General features: G+C 38.1%; 1 protein-coding gene across 2 annotated transcripts in view; it reads right to left on the bottom strand.

Annotated features, from left to right (window-relative positions):
* LOC122549920 (epidermal growth factor receptor-like) overlaps positions 1-18994 on the bottom strand; it is a 271066-nt gene that overhangs the window by 83013 nt on the left and 169059 nt on the right. For both annotated transcript variants that reach the window (XM_043690147.1, XM_043690148.1), the window contains exons 2-5: positions 10179-10330; positions 5294-5480; positions 3112-3240; positions 211-279 (exon numbers count right to left, since the gene is read on the bottom strand). In XM_043690147.1, coding sequence (XP_043546082.1) covers positions 211-279; positions 3112-3240; positions 5294-5480; positions 10179-10330 — 537 coding nt within the window. The remainder of the gene's footprint in view (positions 1-210; positions 280-3111; positions 3241-5293; positions 5481-10178; positions 10331-18994) is intronic.

Here is an 18994-nt window from a genome sequence, read left to right as displayed (position 1 = left end):
TCTTGTAGACTTTTGAGAAATAATTGAGTGCTAATATTTGGGCCTTAGTTGCATTTTTAACAGATGAAAGCACTCCACAGAAAGGTGATACATGATTGTTATATATCACCTGCAAACACTCTTTCAAGAGAAATGTCCTCACATGAATGGTCTGATTTTTAAACATGGAATTGTAAATCCTTTCATAGTAGTTGGAAAAGTGATACTTACATTTCTGACAATTCTCTAAACCTGGACCCCAGCAGGCTCCATCTTGACAATCTGGGTGACAACTTGAACCTGTAAACATTAAAAAAAAACACCACCACTTAAACAAAGCAAAAGAATCCAAATAAATCAATATTAGAATAATCAAATATAAAATTGATGGTTAAAACAGTAATTGTCTTCCTCCTAAAATGCTGAATCAAAACAAAATGTGGACCATATTTGAAGAGAAAGGTAAAATAGCAGACTTAAATATTTTCTGGATGTGCTCAGGAAGAAAGAACACAATATATTTAAATATTCTAAAGAATTCTGATCTTCAAGGATAGTTTCCCACATTGAATTTCTGCTAAAAAAATTTATGAAACCATTCAAAGTTAAGACAATTTAGATCTTAATATTCTGGAATATATATTGAAATATACAAAATGGTATATCACATTCAAATTTTAACATCCTCGGTCTTGCAGCAATAATAATCAATGTCGGCAGATTTGCAGCTAACAGTTTCTCATACGAGATTGATTTCAGTACTGAGTGGGAGCCAGGCACCTGGGCCTGAACTTGGCTGCTAGAATGGCAATCTTGACATTAACATAAATTCTGGAACAGGAACCCAGAGAGCAACTGCAGAACATTGGACAAGGCAATCAATTAAGGAGTTGCCAATTAGAAATTGCTACTGGATTCCAGTATTGGGAAGGCTAAGGGTGCACATCTAGAAAGCAAATTAAATCTATTATTTTTCCTTCATCAATTGTTCTAACACTTGTTACTTGTTCCCTACATACTCTTATTAATACTGACAAAATGTTTTCTTATTCTGCTCAACAGCCATCCTAATGGATTCATTGTCACAGCATTTCCTTTAGCCAGTTAAAGAATTAAGGCATCCTTACCAGGGAAACAGAGGTTGAAGGACTCAGGGAGGAAGGGTTACCAGGGAGGTGGTAATGAGCCACTTTGGAGGGAGGTAGGAAGCCTTGCAAAAGTGTTTAGCGCCAATCAGGAAGGACCTAGAGATAGTTAACTAAGGGATCCAGAAGGCCAATGGAATGGCTCCTGATTCAGCGGACCCTGATACAATGCAATGGTTCTGAAAGGGTTGTGATGCTTCAAGACTACATTAAGCATGATCCAATTGATGACGTACTAAGACATGGGATCAAGAAAGGCAGAAAATCTTCAAAAGAAAACACTGCTTTTCTAGATTTCCTCATTTTGTTGTAACAATTTTTGGATAGGAGACTGTTACATAGCAAGAGTGGAGAGGTAAAAATATATTTGTGACTGGATTATGACTTCATCTTAAATTGGCAGGAGAATCCTCTTGCAGAGCCATCACCCTGTCAGACATTTGTACACAAACCTCAGAAATTTGGAGGATAGATATTTGTATAAATTTATATATAACTATACATAGAAAGGAAACTCCCATAAAGAGAACAAATAATAATCTATTTAGACCCTTGCAGACTTTTCAGAAATAGTTGAGCACGAATATTTGGGCCTTAGTTGCATTTTTAGCGGATGAAGCACTCCACAGAAAGGCGATTTATGATTGTCATATATCATCTGCACACACCCTTTCAAGAGAAAGGTTATAGGTGGTCATCACATGAATGGTCTGATTTTTAAACATGTAACTGTGAATCCAACCGCTATTTTTAAAAAAAAACGTTTGATTCTGTTTACACCGTTGGTTTAAAGAGTCAGTTTATTCACTTGGAAAATTTTATGAGCTATTCAATGGCTTCTAACTATTACTACAAACATAATGTACAAGCCCTGTAATGTGGAAGGTGCAGAGAGGATGTTAAGGATAAAAGGGTGAAGGTAGGGTTTAAAGTTGATGAGAAAGGTCAACAGATTCTGAGGCCTGCCTGATATAGCACAATGCTCAGTATTGATTCCATTAGAAGAGATGGGCTGATATTTTGGGGATTGGTCCTAAGCCTTTTAACCTGCCCAATCCAGTGTCATCCAGCTTCTACCCTATATTGGGCTCAAATAAGGTCAAGGGTATCGAAAAATTAAAGTTTCTGCCATTTCCATTTTTAGTAATTGTCATTAATTAATAATGATAACAACTACCATTATTAATTCATCCTCCAAGGATAAAAAAAAAAATTAGATACTCTCTTTTTATCTTCTAGTAGAAACTTTTATTATCTGACTTTATATTTCTTGCATGTTGGCTTCATTTATTTTTGCCTTTCATCTTATTCTTTTACAGATTCCTAAAATGTATCCAGTCTTCTGGCCTTCCACTAACCACATTTAATTTCAATTTGATACAATCTTCAACATTCGTAGTTAACCATGGATGATTTATCCTTCTTACAGAAACTTTGTCTTGATAGTTTTGTACTTGTTTTTATTTGAGTTTAAGACACTAGTTTCGGATCCATTTTTTTTTCACCCTCAAACTGAATATGAAGTCTCATCATGCTATGATCACTCCTGCTGAGAGGAATCTTGACTATGAGGTCCTTAATCATATCTCAATACACATAAAATAGCCTGGTTGGTTCCACAAAATATTGCTGCAAGAAACTGTCTTCGATACATTTTATAAAATCACCTTCAAGGTTACCTCTGCCAATTTGATTTGGCCAATCTAGCTGAAAATTAAAGTCACCCACAATTATTGTAATTTTTTTTCTCAGAAAGTCTCCTGATTTCTTGATTTATACTCTGCTCTAGAGTGCAGCTACTGTGCAGGACCCTGTAGATCTTTCCTTGCTATTTCATATGTCTAGCCTGTTACTACATCTTAGTCTTCCAAAGCAAGATCATTTCTCACAACTGAAGGTTACCGAAGCAATGAATGGGCTGTTTCTCATCTACTTCAATCTGATTCTTAATTTGGGAAAAGTAGATACAAGTCAACTTGTTGCTTACAATTTTTTGCAGTGAAGTTAATTGCCATTTCAGACACCATGCTTTTGTCCAAAATGTCATCCCATTGAATGGATTGCACATAACAAAGGTATGGGTTAGAAATGATATTCACGCTGCCAGATAAAATTTCTGAAAAGATAAAAATAAACTAGTCAAAACATAGCCACAAGAAAAGCAAAAATTATACATTTCAACCCTCTTCCATTCCCCTTTTTCTGATTATTTTATCCAGCCCTTATTCTTATTTATATTAGAGATGGATTGGGTTTTAATCTGTAGGTATTCTGAACAAAATAGCATTTCTTGCCCACTCACTGCTTGACCTCAAGAGTTGATGACGTGCACTTTACGTGAACTCTGGCTTAGCAGTTGACAGAACATGGTGGTTTGTTAGACCAATTCAAAGGATTGGTCAACTCAAAGGATGAGTCAACTATATTGGTGAGAGACCGGGAGTGCAACTTTTACTTGTAAGTGGCTGCCAGACATTAACTGGTAGAAGAATGGGCACCATAGTACATGGTTGGTAAATCTTGATTCAGATTTCTTGTAAAGACAGCAAGGCAGCTGCTTGTACAAAATAAAAGACTATTTTAGGAAATACTGGCTATGGCTCCCCTTGGACCATCTGGCTGACATTCTGTCCTGAACTGCTGCCAAACAAGGAGGTGGTTAGTTCTTGAATTTGGCAATGTGAATTTGATCCACTGTTGTGCACTTCCTCGCAGCTGATTGAAGAGGAGCACCAGTGAACAGCTTTGCTCTCTGTACTCTTGGGTAAATTAGCCTTATGTAGCAAGCTGCACAGATTGGGATATGTGAAGAATTAACCTTATTTAAGACATTTAGGTATTGTTTTTGACATAGCATTTCCTGACAAAGACGTACAAGACAGCATCTTAGAATCAAAATATCTTAACCATCAACACAGAACTGGTGTATTCCTGGTAATATTTCAAACACCAGTTAAAGGCAACAGATTACGGATGCTCTGATACTTTCCTTAAAAAAAAATATTTATTTTATATATACCAAATAAAAAAAAAGTCACAACAATATTGATATTTTAAAATTTGGACAAACACATCTTATCACCTGGTATATTTCAAGTCATGGCAATGTCTGAATTCTATAGAAGGCCAATTCACAGAATTATGTCAATGAACGAGCTATTGTATTTCAGAAATGAACAAATTAATAAGTAAAAACATCCCATTATTAAAATTATGAACCAAAATGTATATGTATTTAATTAAATAGATAATCTGCAGAATATTATTTTTTTTCATTTCCACTGAATTCTCTGCTTGTCAAACATCATGCATTGACAGTGGGATGAAGATCTATTCCCAAGGTTTTGCCAATGCAGCAGAGCAGCAGCCGGCTGCATAAGTGACTGGCTCTCGAATTTTCCTTTCCCTTTTCAGAAACAGCCCTGACTCACAGTTAAGGTCTTGAGTTCATTCTGTGGATAAGTATGGGTGTTAACTGGCATGTTTTTCCATGAGATAGTAAACTTTTGCGATCGCTCACATCTGGAGGTCTGGAACATGAGCACACTAACAACTGCAAATTCTTCTCCAAGTCACAAATCATTGGGACAGCCTGGTGGCTCAGTAGTTAGCACTGCTGTCTCATAGCGCCAGGGACCCAGGTTTGATTCCACCCTCAGTCTGTATGGAGTTTGCACATTCTCCCCATGTCTGTGTGGATTTCCTCCAGGTGCTCTGGTTTCCTCCCACAATCATAAAGATGTGCAGGTTAGCTGGATTGCCCATACTAAATTGCCTATTGTGCCCAGGCATGTGCAGAGTAGGTGGATTAGCCATGGGAAATGCAGGTGGCTCTGAGTGGGCTGTTCTTGGGCGGGTCAGTGTGGACTCGATTGGTTGAATGGCCTGCTTTCATACTGTAAGGATTCTAGAAATAAAATCATTCTGACTTGGAAATATATCATCATACCTATTATTATTGGGTCAAACTCCTGGAATTCCCAATCTTGCAACAATGTGGCTGGACCTACGTTGCATCGATTCAAAAAGTTCATCATGACCTTCACAATGGTAATTTGGGATGGGTGATGCTCATAATTCAGAAATGAATAATAAAAGAATCTAAAACATTATGCTTGATTTAAAACACACTATTATCATCTTATTTTAATGAAACACATCAAACTAACCTGTAAGATTTCTCAATGGTAACTCAGTAAGTCCAAATTTCTTTTCCTGATCATTATTTGACAAAATAACAAGGGCATATTTGTCTTCATAAAGCTGGTGACCCCTGATGATCCTAAGATTCTCCAGTGGGATCGTTGAAATTTTGTTGAGGCCTATGAGGACATAACCTGAAACTTCCTGAATACTCTGTAAATGTATAGAACACACATCGCATATTAAAGGCGTGGACATTATGGAACAGAAAATATTAATGTATTTCTGGCAATGCATATTTTACAAAATGTTATGGATTATCCAAATTATAAACACTGGATATTTGTATTGCTTTACGTTTTCTGTTCCTCTCTTCTAATTTTCTTGGCTCAGCTATTAAACAGTGGGCATCAGTTTCCCTGCCGTACCTTACTCAAGTTCCAAAGTTTTCTTTCTGTCCACTGAAGGAAATGCAAAATGTAATGCACTGGAAGACCACAGACAATCATGTACAGTGATAAAGTTGGAATGGAAGTTCAGCAGAAGGTCAGATGGTCCAACGATAAGTAAAGGAGATGATTAACTTTGAGAGGAAACACAGAGAGGCAGAGCCACTAGGAACTTGCAGTTTAATGGTGAATGTATCAGAAAGTGAATTATCCCAAATCAGGAGATAGTACACCCTCATGTTGGAATCAATTCATGTGCTTGATTATGATGTGAATTTTTTTTTGAGTACCAGTTCCCAGTTTGTGTGTTAATTATGTGGCTTAATGTGAATTACCCAGATAATGACTTAGTTTTTAATGCTGAGGCAACTATTAATTACTAGCATATCACTGGACTTGTCAAGAAGTTAGACAATGATCATATTAGGAAATTGTATAATGTTAATTTGCCAAGAATGTCAACTCAGTCAAAGATTTTGATCTGTTTTAGGGAGTAACAGATGATTAAGTCAAAAGCAGTCATAATGCTTCTATAAATGCATTAATTGCATACACAACATACCGCAGTGATACCAGCAATTGAAATCTTGTGTATCAAACTCCATTAATTCAGCAATGTTCAAATCTCCTGCATCAAGTTCTTGGCCACTGACGCACATGGCTGAGAGAAAATGTCTCCCATGTGCTACATATTTAATAGAAACTATAAATCACACAAGTCGTCATGAGTGATTCCAATTTCTAGATGGATTGCAAAACATAACAGATGCAATTGAGCTGTAAACACTCAGGAAATTATAATAGATTGTCACATGGAAAAAATAATCAAAGTTTCCATTCAAGCAGCGGCACCATTAAAATCTGATCATAAACAAGAATAAGGAGAAGGCAAAACAGACCACAGGCAGAATGTGATAACGCTTAAGAGTGGAAATGTATGGTCTCCAGTGGTGTTTGAAGTTGGGGAGGGGAGTTTATAAAATGCACCACTTGTCCTTTCCCCACTGTTGCCCCTCACCTCCCTCACAAGCTGGAAGCATTGCTCATCTTTATAAGGTAGAGGTGGGTAGGTTCTTGCTGGGCAGGGAGAATCAAGGGTTCTAGCAGATAATTGCAAATGTGGGATTTGACACACAAACAGATCAGTGGTGATTTTACTGAATTGCGGTGCAGGCTTAAAGGTGCGAATGGTCTATTTCTGCCCTATTCTGTGTGTTTTTTAAAATTCATTCATGGGACGAGGGCTTTGCTGGCTTGGCCAGCATTTTTTACCCATCCCTAATTGCCCAGAGGGCAGTTAAGAGTAAACCATGTATGTAAAGACATGGGAAAGAGATGTGAGTGAGTACCATTTACTTATTTAGAGATAGATCATTCGGCACTTCAAATTGGCCCATGAAGATTTACAGAACAGACCAAATTTTGCAGAAAGGGTTCAAACATGGAGTGAGGATAACTAATTAAAATATTTTACCTCCAGTGTGCGGTTAGGCCAATTAATGGAAAAATGCATTGACTATAAATAACTGCAAAGCCAAGTGGAGTGACTGAACAGAGGATAAATAACCAGAATAGTTCTATGCTCCAGAATGCAACGAAGGAGTAAGATCCTGGAGGATGTCATATTTCAGATTTCAGCCAATTTTCCAAGATAGTATTTTTAAAATATAAATTATACTCAAATTCTAAGTTAACATAGATATTAAATCCACTGTACTCAGTTACCAGGAAATGTGTATTAGAATTAGACAAGAAAGCATCAGTATAAGATTAAAGAAGTTCATATAAACATTCAAACCATAGGACACAGCTTAAAAGTACAGGGTAGTCCATTTAGGACAGAGAGGAGGAGAAACTTCTTCACCCAGAGAGTGGTGGCTGTGTAGAATGCTCTGCCCCAGAGGGCAGTGGAGTCCCAGTCTCTGGATTCACTTAAGAAAGAGTTGGAAAGAGCTCTCAAGGATAGTGGAATCAAGGGTTATGGAGATAAGGCAGGAACAGGATACTGATTAAGGATGATCAGCCATGATCATATTGAATGGTGGTGCAGGCTCAAAGGGCAGAATGGCCTACTCCTGCACCTATTGTCTATTCCACACCTATTACAATCCATAGGAGCTTACAAGAAAGTCAAACCTAAACAGTAATAGTCAATGCTCCTGTTATAAGATCGCTTTTAACCCACACACAGGTCCAGTATGGGATTATTATTAATTTGTACATTGCAGTGCATGCTTGTTACAGAATTTAGTTGAATAGAGATTATATTTGCTTTAAAGAATATGCTATACATTTATTATTGCTTCTTGTTAAAGCAGTCTGATAAATTATGTTGTCCTCATCTATTTTAGTGTACCTTTTGGAAGGCTGTAGAAGCACATGTGATAGCAGGTGCAAGCTTACTGTACCCAGTTCAAATATCACAATTTAATTATTACAGGAAGCAGGTCAGGCAGTAGTATGAATAGATATGAAGCACACAAAATGAAACCTGAGGATAAAGCAAGAGGCACAGAGATGACTGGTGATAGGGATGAGTGAAATTGAACTGTGGCATTATATTTAATGTGAGGAGGTAGGACACATATTAATGTACTGTTTTTCACAGCTACAGATTAATTCAAAACACTTTAAAGTTAAAGTAGTTGTTTTTAAAGTTCAATGCCCATTACAATTTGCACACAACAATGTGATTAGGGGTTAAGCAATAAATATTCTGCAGTGCATTAGAAAAACTCTCCCTTTCTTTGTAGAATCACGCTTAAGCATCTTTTATGTCAATTTTACAAGACAGAAGAGGTTTCGGTTTAAGGGCTCATTCCAAAAGCTGACATCTCCAGCACCGGACTGGTCCCTCAGCAGAAGTACTTGGACAGATTACGTGTGCTCATTTTAAGTGGGTCTTAAACCCATAACATTCTGACTAAGATGTGACTGTCCAACCACTAAATCAATGTGACTTATAGAGATGCTGTAAAGAGGCAATAATAAGTCACAAGAAAGTACTGTGCACATGAGACAAGTGTACATAGTTACCAATGCTAACAAATTACACTGAGTTAACATACTGCTCAATAATTTCACTTGGCTGATCCTATAAATATTGGCTATATTATGATAGCAATTTCTTGGCTTGGTGACTCAGAGCATAGCAGTGAACAGATATCCTCTTAATTAAAACGTATTTAAAAATAACATCTGCTCAAGGTCTGATTAATTCTGCAGACATTCTGAATGGTTTACATTAACAAACAGGTGGCTGTCACTGGGTTCTTCCACCACTGTATCCAGCAAACTGTCTGGAATTACATAAATAGGGTCTGAAAACACACTCCATTACATAAAAGAGTTCTTTAAAAGAAGTTGCAGAATTTAAGTTTGACTTGTTTTCCTTTCCTTTCTGCCTCCCACCCTCACCCCATCAAATGACGAAAGTTCTTTGCATTGCATTCTGCATTAGAAAATCATGGATTCTGCTACAAATGTTTCACATAATTTTGGCCAATACATTAATGCAGTCCTGAGGTAGTGGTACATTGGTGAAAGTGCTAGCTTTCAGATGAGAGAATATTCCATTTGTCCTCACTAACAGGAATGGGACATTACAAAACAGAAAGCAGAAAATTTCTCCCATGTTTCTGACAATTACTTATTGCCAATGAACAACAGAATAGATCTGATCTTTAATCTCATTGCTACTTGTTCAAATTGGTTGCTGCATTTCCCTTTAGTAGAAAGCCTCAAATGTACTTTGTTGTGATAAAGGGTGTATAATGCATATTATTTATTATATTATTACTGCTAAGTTTACGTTAGGCAGAGAAAAAACATCAGGGGCACTTGATTCCACAGCAGAAAGTTCAAGGTTTCAGATCAAGGAAACCAGTCACTCAAGTAGAAGTGGTTTTACCCTGTGAAGTATACCAGCTCTGAGAGTGACATGAAGTTTACAAGTCATCGAAACTGCAGAAAGGTTCAAGCCATTAAATTTGAATAAAAACTTCATGTCAGCAGATTATGAATGGAATCAAAAAAGTTCCTCAGCAATCCAAGGAAAGTAATTTGAAAGAATCAGTTCAGTTTAAAAACTTTAAGTAGAAGTGATAATTCTCTAGATTTGAATATCTGTGAAAGCTGAGTGATGGAAAACAGGTTGAAATTTTGTTTCAATACTAGATCCTCATGCAATAATAAAGATTGGAAAGGCCAAAAAGTGACTTCAATAGGACTATTGACCAGGAGACAATTGGGAGGTGTGGATGGTGGGGGTGTGGAGAAAATAAACAAGAACCCAAGCAAGAGAAAGAGAGAGACAAAAAAAAGGAGGTGAAAATCTGTATGTGTCATGGAATAGGCAAGCTCCATGGGACAACAACTCATACATATTGCACCACTGCTGCTGCAGAACGACATGACTGCTTTCGTACTTGGATGTGAAAAAAAAACAAATATGACACATTACCTTAAGGAATGAAACATCATGGTGTGGCTGTACAAAGGTTATCTCGAGGTTGCCCATCACTACTTCACAACCACTATAGGTTCTGCGAAGACTGTTGTAATGGTTATCTTCAGTTGCCAATAAATTTAGTTTGTTTTCAATTCCTGAACAAACTGCAATAACAAAAAGAGAAACGAAAAGCTGAACAAATTAATACAACAATTAATAAACTAAAACATTTTTTCCCAATCCAACCCTTTCAATTCAAACGAATCTGGAGAAAGCAATTTACTTCAAATCGCTTGATTTTATCGAGACCAGCCCAGGTTGCTCCTCAGTACACTTAGAAATATTTGTGTGCAGCAAAGTATATGGAAAATGAAAGATGTATACATATTGATAATAGTGTGTGAAATTACTGAATTATGTTAGTGAACTGCTAATGACAATTAAATATATAGACTTAACATCACCATCCTACTTTCATTGAATGGAAATTGATACTCAAAATTGAAAATGAAAATACTCTACATCTGAGCATTCCAATTATAAAAATATTGGATTTAAAGTAATGCACACAATTGTTTAAACAATACAAATCTTTGCAGTAAAAGATAGTAGAATTCAAGAAAATTAGACACATTAGGTCAGTGGTATCATAAATATTTATTTCTGTACAAAACAAGATTTCTTTGGCATCCTTTTCCATTTAAAAAGTCAAACTGACATAGTATTACACTATTCCAATGATGTAGCACTGCAAACAAGTGGTATTGGTGCCAGTGATTGTGCTTTGAGAGATACTGAACTGCAAGGTGAATGTGAGACTGACGCTGTAACAATATGGACCATATAACAGAGTTTTACTCCACTTGTGGTCTGTGTAGGCCTTCATACCCAATTATCACACCAGGTTTAAACAACACTAATGACAACTTATACTTAGATTAGCATCCTTAATACATTCCAAGGTGCTTCACAGGAGCATTACAAGTTGAAGTATGACACTGGGGAACATAATGTTCCATGAAATCAGGATAGATTAATTGAAGATTTTAAGGAATGTCTTAATAGCGGATACCGAGGCAAAGAGGACAAGGGGTATAGGGTGGAAATTCCTGAGCCTAGGCCTAGGCAATTGAAGATTTGACCACTAATGCTACAGGTTTGCTCTGAAGCTAAACATAACAAAGGCACATGGATCATTTAAATGTAACTGAAGCTTTCAAATCAGTAGCTGTGGTTTGAGCTCTAGCCAAGGAGAACTTAGATTGTCTGGTTCCTATGTAAGTTAGGATTTGAAGTGGCTTGTTTAAGAGAATTTTTGGACATGTCTGAATGTGTGAATAGAGCTGTCTCCTAAAAGTTAAAGGCTGAAATTCTTAAAGAAAAGGGAGGGGTGAATTTCCAGTCTGTAAAGAACACTTGAGTGCTTTGCAAACTAGGTTCAGTACTGCACTGAATATACACATCAAGAGTGTCAGATCCAAGTGATGCAAGAAAACTGATTGCAGGTCAAGTCAGCCTCGTTGTGGAATCACTTTTTACCAACCTTATATTTGCAATGCATTCTAATGTTTAAAGACGCTAACTTCTATGCAACACTTTTTATTTGTTCATGAGATGTGTGTTCCACTGGTTGGAGCAGCATTTATTGCTCATTCCCAATTGCCCTTGACAGAAATGGCTTGCTCAAGGCTTTTCAGAGGGCATTCAAAAGTCAACAATATTGCTGTCGATCTGGAGTCACATGTAGGTCAGACCAAGTTAGGACAGATATCCTTCCCAATTAGTGAATCAGATGGGTATTTACAATAATCAAAATGGTCACATGGCTGCCATTAGACCTTTTAAAAAAAATCCAAAATTTTATTGGAATTGAATCACACTATGGTAGGAGTTGAAATTCGAACCCATGTCTCTAGAATATTATATTGGAGTTCTGGATTACTAGTCCAATGGTATTACACCATCACCTCCCCAGTTGTAAACTACTTTTCCTGGTTTAGAACAGAACTATATTCTAAGCATTAACACTGGTTGAAGTTTACTTCACATTTGTGATCAGAGAGACTAGTAATCAAATGGCAAATAAATTATCTGCCTCAAACTTGGGGAAATTTGAGCATTGGGTGCCTAATTACAATACGGTCAAGTTTCATTGATCTTTTATGTCCATTCATCAAATACTCACTCTGCATAAATAACTGCCCACAAAACAGACCATCTCTCCCACTCTCAAATTTTGAGCAATATCCAATTGTGCTTCTTTCAGAATCTTCACAGTCACAATCAGCTTTGCAGGTGCAGCAAGAAAATAATGCATTTCTGTTTAACCTTTGATGAAGAAACGTTCTCCTCTACCTGATCCTGCTTTGTTTATAGAATATGTGAAAGTCACATTTAAAATGAAAAGCTTTCTGGATCATAGATCTTAAACATGCTGTGCCTGATGTGAAAGACTGTTAAATGATTTGTAACTTAAAATGTAAGACTTAAGTGAAGAAATATTATATATGAATTTGTGCTTGTGGTTTCATTGTGCACTTTCCTTTCCTGTTGGGTAATGCCCATTTTAGGCTTGCGTCTTATCTCAAAAGCTTGGGAGGATATTCAACACTGGTAAAAATGCAAAACTGATGGCATTTCCAGTTCTAACTTGGCTGTACTGTATCCAAAGAGGAAAACTACATGCCTACACTTTTAGAACTAGGCATAATGATTGCAAGAAGAGAGAACCAATGTTAATTTAGTTTTATTACGATGGCAAGTGTTTACAATTTTAGTATTGTAAATCTTTTATAAGAAGCAAGAACTGAATAATAAGGTCTCTTTCTCTCAACAGTTCGTTTTCTCACACAGAGTCTAATTATGGAGAGGCAGTGGCCTAGTGGTATTATCATTGGACTGTTAATCCAGAAACCAGGGACCTGAGTTCCAATCCTGCCATGGCAGACATGGAATCTGAATTCAATATAGAAAAATCTGGAATTAAGAGTCTAATGAAGACCATGAATCCATTGTTGATTGTTGGAAAAACCCAACTGGGTCATTCAAGTCCTTCAGGAAGGAAGCTGCCACCCTTACCTGTCTGGCCTACATGTGACTCCAGACCCACAGCAATGTGGTTGACTCTTAACAGCCCTCTGGGCAATTGGGGAGAGGCAATAAATGCTGCCTAACCAGCAACACCCTAGTCCCGTGAATGCATTTTAAAAAAAAATTATATTGCAGGTTGCCGTCAGTGCAGTGCATTTGGTTTTGCTGTTCAGGTGTCAATTTGAATGTCAATGTAAGTTTGAAGGGGTTTTCCAGTTGGCACACTGCTGTTAAGCAGAAGAGAAATTGGACGAGGGTGAGAAGTTAGCCAAGGCTCCGGTTCCTGATTGCTATCTGTGAAAAGTCTGTATCTGAATCTGAGGTGAAGACAGGTTCAGATTCAGCTATGAAGCACTGGACAGCTGAAAATTGCTGCCACAGAGTCAAAGCTGATATGAATTGCCCCTGTTTGAGGTATTCAAGGACTGTCAACATGCCTCTGGGACCATCCACCAGTATTAGTCAGTAACTTCAGGAAATGCTAGGGGTAAGTGAGGACTGCAGATGCTAGAGATCAGAATCAAAAGGTGTGGTGCTGGAAAAGCACAGCCAGTCAGGCAGCATCCAAGAAGCAAGAGAGTCGACATTTTGAGCATAAGCTCTATCAGGAAACGCGACAAGCTGAAGGAGACAGGAAAGGTTCTAAGGTTATTGGCTGTGTCAGTTTTAAACTTTCCAAGACTTCCTGATACAATGATCTACACCTAGAGTATTGTGAAATTTTGTACAAGGGTTACGCAAGATTCAAGCATAATTATCGGTAATACAACATCAGTCTGCCTGGCACACCTTGGGCAACATGCCAACAAAACCAGAACTGAAAGAGTTGCTGTTACTTTCTTTTCTCCAAAAGAGGTCAGTCTTCAACTCAATAAATATTGTGCAGCATGGAAGTGCTGCACAACACACTGTACAACCTTCTTAAACAGAATTACATCTTCAAACCCCAAGTTTGTACACTGAGGAGCAAACAATGGCAGCTTGACAAGCACTTGTAAGTAAAATAAGATTGGTATCTTATGTGGCTAATATATTGCAGATAGTCCAAATTGAGTCTTATTTTGTTCATCATTATACCTATTCATCATCATTGTCTCTCAATTTTCTTTAATTTACAATGTAGCCCGAGGACTAGTTCATGAGCATTACTGTAAAGATGCAATTACACACAGAACTTTCATATACACAGAACAGGGAACAACACAGCAAAGGAACAGGCCCTTTGGCCTGCCATGTCTGTGATGACCATGATACCATTCTAAACTAATCCCATCCGCCTGCACATGCTCTATAGCCCGTATTCCTCGCCCATCATGTCTCTCTAAATGTCTCTTAAATGTTGCTATTGTATCGGCTTCTATGACCTCCTGTGGCAGTGCATTCCAGACAATTACCACCCTTTGCATAAAAAATGTGCCTCACATATCTCCTTTAAATTTTCACCTTCTCATCTTAAACTTATGCCCCCTAGTATTGAACACATCCACCTTGGGAAAAAGACTCCGACTATCCATACCTCTCATAATTTAAACATTTCTATCAGGTCGCCTCTCAGCCTCTGTTGCTCTAGCAAAAACAATCCAAGCTTGCCTAATCTCTCCTTATAGCTAATACACTGTAATCCAGGAAACTTCCTGGTAACCTCTTTTGCACCCTCTCCAAAGCCTTCACATCCTTCCTATAGTGTGGCAACCAAAACTGCTCACAATATAAATGTGGCCTAATTAATGTTTTAGGAGAAAGTGAGGACTGCAGACGCTGGAGATCAGAGCTGAAAATGTGTTGCTGGATTCGCGCAGCAGGTCAGGCAGCATCCAAGGGAGGTTTTATACAGCTGTAACATGACTTGTCAACTTTTCACTGAATGCCCTGACTGATGAAGGTAAGCATACTTTATTTCTTTTTACCACCCTATCCACTTGGGTTGCCACTTTCAGAGAGCTATGGACTTGTACACCAAGATCCCCCTGCATATCAAGGCTCCGAAGCATCCTCCCATTCACTGTATACTTTCCTCTTGTATTTGACCGTTCTAAAATCCATAAACTTATGTGGCTTAATCTTCTGGACTAGCCTACCGAAAAGGACATCGTCAAATCATTTACTAAAGTCGATGAAGGCAACATCCACTACCCTATCCTTAATAATTTTCATCACTTCCTCAAAAATGGAATCAAATGAGACAAGACTTCTCCTAAATAAAGCGATGTTGACTATCCCTGAAAAGTCACTTTTTTTTAAAATGCAAGTAAATCCTGTCCCTAAGAATTTTCTCTAATAATCTCCCAACCACTCATGTAAGGCTCACTGACCTATTATTTCCTGAATGATTATTCCTGTTGTCTTTCTTGAACAGAGGAACAATATTGGCTATTCTCCAGTCTTCTAGGACCTCACCTATGGCTGAAGAGGACTTAAAGATCGCCATCATGGTCCCAGCAATCATCTCCCTTGCCTCCCTCAGTATCCTGGGATGGATCCCATCAGATCCTGGGGACTTATCTACTTAATGTTTTTCAAAACACCCAATATCTTCTCATTAATATTGACATGCCCTATTACATCAATACACCCTTCTCTAATCTTACCATCAACCACGTCCTTCGACTTGGTGAATACCAATGCAAAGTACTTATTAACGACCTCACCCACTTCCTCTGGCTCCATGCATAAATTCATTCCTTTGTTCTTGAATGGACCTCCCCTTTCTCTCACTACTCTCCTTAATCCTACTTGCCATGGACAGTTCATGGAATCTTTTGGGCCTCCCAATTCCTTTATAAAGTTCTGTCCGGCTTCCTTTATATTCTTCAAGGGTCTGTTTCCTTTTCCCTTTTGATTAAACTTTCAATATCACTTGTTCAAGATTCCCAGAGGACTGGAAATGGCTAATATAACACTCTGTTTAAGGAGGGAGGGAGGGAGGCAGAAGACAGGAAACTACATGCCACTTGGTCATGACCACCTTGGTCATTGGGAAGACTTCAGATTCCATTATTAAGAATGAGATTGCAGAGTATTTGGAAGCGCTTTTCATCAGTGCTGAGTCAGTATGGCTTCATTGGAGAGGTCATGCCTGACAAATCTGTAAGAAATCTTTGAGGAGATAATGAGTAAGTTAGAGAAAGGAGAGCCCAGTAGACATAATCTATTTGGATTTCTGTAAGGCCTTTGACAAGGTGCTGCACAGAAAGTTGCTATAAGATGAGAGCCCATTAGGGACAAAGCACTGGCGTCGAGGACTGGCAGCGTGGCAGAAATTGGGGATAAAGGGGTCAAAGGAACTAAGAGCATTATTGCTAAGTTTGCAGATGACACAAAGGTATATGGATTGCCTGGTAGTGTTGAGGAAGCAGGGTGGCTGCAGAATGACTTGGACAGGCTACAGGAATGGACAAAGAGGTGGCAAATGGAATACAAGGTGGGAAACTGTAAGGTTATGTGCTTTGGTCAGAAGAATAGAGGTGTAGACTATTTTCAGAAGTCAATTTTTCCTTGTTGGAAATAAAGCAGAGTATGAGCCGAGAGCTTAAAACAGTCTCTATCACGAATTGAGACTAAAAACATTCAATGCATTGACCATACATCCTTTAACTAGCAGATTCATTTTCATTATATTTTTAAAAGGATTGATTCTTGGAGTTTCACAGTGAACCAAGCATCACCATTGCTCAAAGAAATTTCCGATGGGATATATAGAATAACCAGTTTCAAATGTCACAAATTGTAACACTTTTACCACTTGAAACGAGAATGTCAGGGTCAGGTACAATCAATTATCTCATCGCCGTGCCTACAAGTGTTCATGTACTGAGTAATGACAGCTATAAGCTGTCAACTGGTAATTACATTTGAAACAGTTTTTATTATTTACAACTAATGAATTGCTTTTGAAAATATATAATACGTGCGTAAGTGTTATAGGTAAATAAATATTAATTAGGAAAGGCAGACAAGAGCAAGTCAAAGAACGAGGTAACTCTGAAGAATTAAACTGCATTTATTTCAGTGCAAGGAGCCCTACAGGTAAGGCTGATGAACTCAGAGCATTTATAGGAACATAGGACTGGAATGTCATAGCTATTACAGAAACGTGGCTGAGGGAAGGACTGGAGTGGCAGCTCAACGTTCTGGGTTTTGGATGCTATAGGAAGAATACAAAGGGAGGCATGAGAGAATGGGGATTGGCATTTCTGATTAAGGAAAACATTACTACTGTAATTTGAGTGGATATTTCTGAGGGATCACCCAGTGAAACTATATGGGTAGAAATTAGAAATAAGAAAGGGATGATCACCTTGATGGGATTTCATTACAGGCACCTCCAGTAGTCAGAGGGAAACTGAGGAGCAAATATGTCGAGAGATCTCAGATTTATGTAAGAATAATATAGTTGTAAAATTAGGGGATTTCAATTTTCCAGAGAGCATTTTGATCTATTTTACACTAAAGTGCTACCTGTTTGAGTTTGGTAAAAATGGGAAAAATTTTATCTCTCAGAGTATTGTACAAATAATTCATTCAGCATTAAACTATATTGGTTAAAGTGCATTTCGTTCCACTTGAAAATCCTGAAGCTTATTTTAATATTCACAACTCAATTCCTCAAGCAAAACCCCTTTATTATTAACATTCACCTTAGTGGAGCAATATGCAAGTTACCAACAGGTACCATCATTCCAAAATTATCACATTTGGATCCAGTTTCCATGTGGACAGACTCCAAAAGCAGTGTCCTGCTATTCAAAACATATGAGGGATTTCCCAATATATGTAAATGGATTTTGGACATTTGATGTTAAGGTGGCTTAATAATTCAGTTAGCCTCTTATTGGATTGAACTGGTGAGAAGTGGCAGGAAACATGAAGCAGTCAATGCCTGTGTGTAGAGTGTCCCAGATACCATTGTATTTTTTTGCCATAAATAGGAATTCATGTACAAGCTGAGCTATCCATGCCAATGCAGCACATCACATCAAGACAGGAGAAAACAAAATGAAAGACTGTGCATTGATTAGAGTCAAATGATGTGCCATTCACTGTTTCAACACTTGCAAAATATATCCTCCTCTTACTTTCGTTATACAGTGAGACAACTTTCCTGTTTTATGCTATGTTTCAAGCAGCAATGAGAAGAAAGATGGATGAACATAAAAACATAGCAAATAGGAACTGAAGTAGACCATTTGACATTTCAAACCTGCCCCCCACCCATTCAATATACTCACAATTCAATAGCTAACCATTCAATCATCCGTTCCTGTTCACTCCCCATACCCTTTGATCTGTAGTTGAAAGTGAGGACTGTAGATGATATATTTTGGTGGGCGGCACGGTGGCTAGCACTGCTGCCTCACAGCGCCAGAGACCCAGGTTCAATTCCCGCCTCAGGCGACTGACTGTGTGGAGTTTGCACGTTCTCCCCGTGTCTGCGTGGGTTTCCTCCGGGTGCTCCGGTTTCCTCCCACAGTCCAAAGATGTGCAGGTCAGGTGAATTGGCCATGCTAAATTGCCCGTAGTGTTAGGTTAGGGGTATGGGTGGGTTGCGCTTCGGCAGGGCGGTGTGGATTTGCTGGGCCAAAGGGCCTGTTTCCACACTGTAAGTAATCTAATCTAATCTAGATGCTGGAGATTAGAGGGAGGATCTAATTGAAAGTTATAGAATACTGAATGGCCTGGTGTGGTGTAAAATTATGTCCCAATACATGTGTGAATCATAATGTAACACATGTATTGGG

This window comes from Chiloscyllium plagiosum, chromosome 5, assembly GCF_004010195.1.
Source record: "Chiloscyllium plagiosum isolate BGI_BamShark_2017 chromosome 5, ASM401019v2, whole genome shotgun sequence".
Classification (NCBI taxonomy): Eukaryota; Metazoa; Chordata; class Chondrichthyes; order Orectolobiformes; family Hemiscylliidae; genus Chiloscyllium; species Chiloscyllium plagiosum.
The sequence above is the reverse complement of the archived record's forward strand: the minus strand, read 5'-3'. Positions and strand labels throughout refer to the sequence as shown.